Source organism: Penaeus monodon, chromosome 21, assembly GCF_015228065.2.
Source record: "Penaeus monodon isolate SGIC_2016 chromosome 21, NSTDA_Pmon_1, whole genome shotgun sequence".
NCBI lineage: Eukaryota > Metazoa > Arthropoda > Malacostraca > Decapoda > Penaeidae > Penaeus > Penaeus monodon.
This window is the reverse complement of record NC_051406.1, coordinates 38,543,582-38,543,919: the sequence shown is the minus strand read 5'-3', so window position 1 is coordinate 38,543,919 and position 338 is coordinate 38,543,582. Positions and strand designations below refer to the sequence as shown.

At 49.1% G+C, this 338-nt stretch overlaps 1 protein-coding gene across 1 annotated transcript in view; it reads right to left on the bottom strand.

The window, feature by feature from the left end:
* Positions 1-338, bottom strand: part of LOC119586475 (phenoloxidase 1-like) — a 9,677-nt gene that overhangs the window by 7,441 nt on the left and 1,898 nt on the right. The window contains 1 exon segment of the mRNA XM_037935212.1: positions 32-234. Coding sequence (XP_037791140.1) covers positions 32-234 — 203 coding nt within the window.

The window sequence follows — 338 nt, the reverse complement described above, 5'->3', positions numbered from 1 at the left end:
ACAATACAGATTTCAGCAAAGTTCTCCCTACCTAGCGATCATCTGCTGGTGCATATAGTAGAACAATTCTCCTTTGCGGTCTCGGTTGGCATTCATATCGATAGGGTAGACGAGGTGCCAGTGCCAGTGGTGGGCGTTGATGCCATAGTCCTCCCTCCAGTAGGCCAGGCGATGCTCGGGCTTCAATTGTGTTCCGGAGAATTCGGGTCCGTGCTCCACCACGATCGGCGTAGACTGAAGACGGCGTTCAGAGATAGATATTTAAAGGTAGGAAAAGTGGTAGCGTTCAAGATATTAAGTGTGATAATAAGATAAAGACTCCCCCTCTTCCCTCCCAA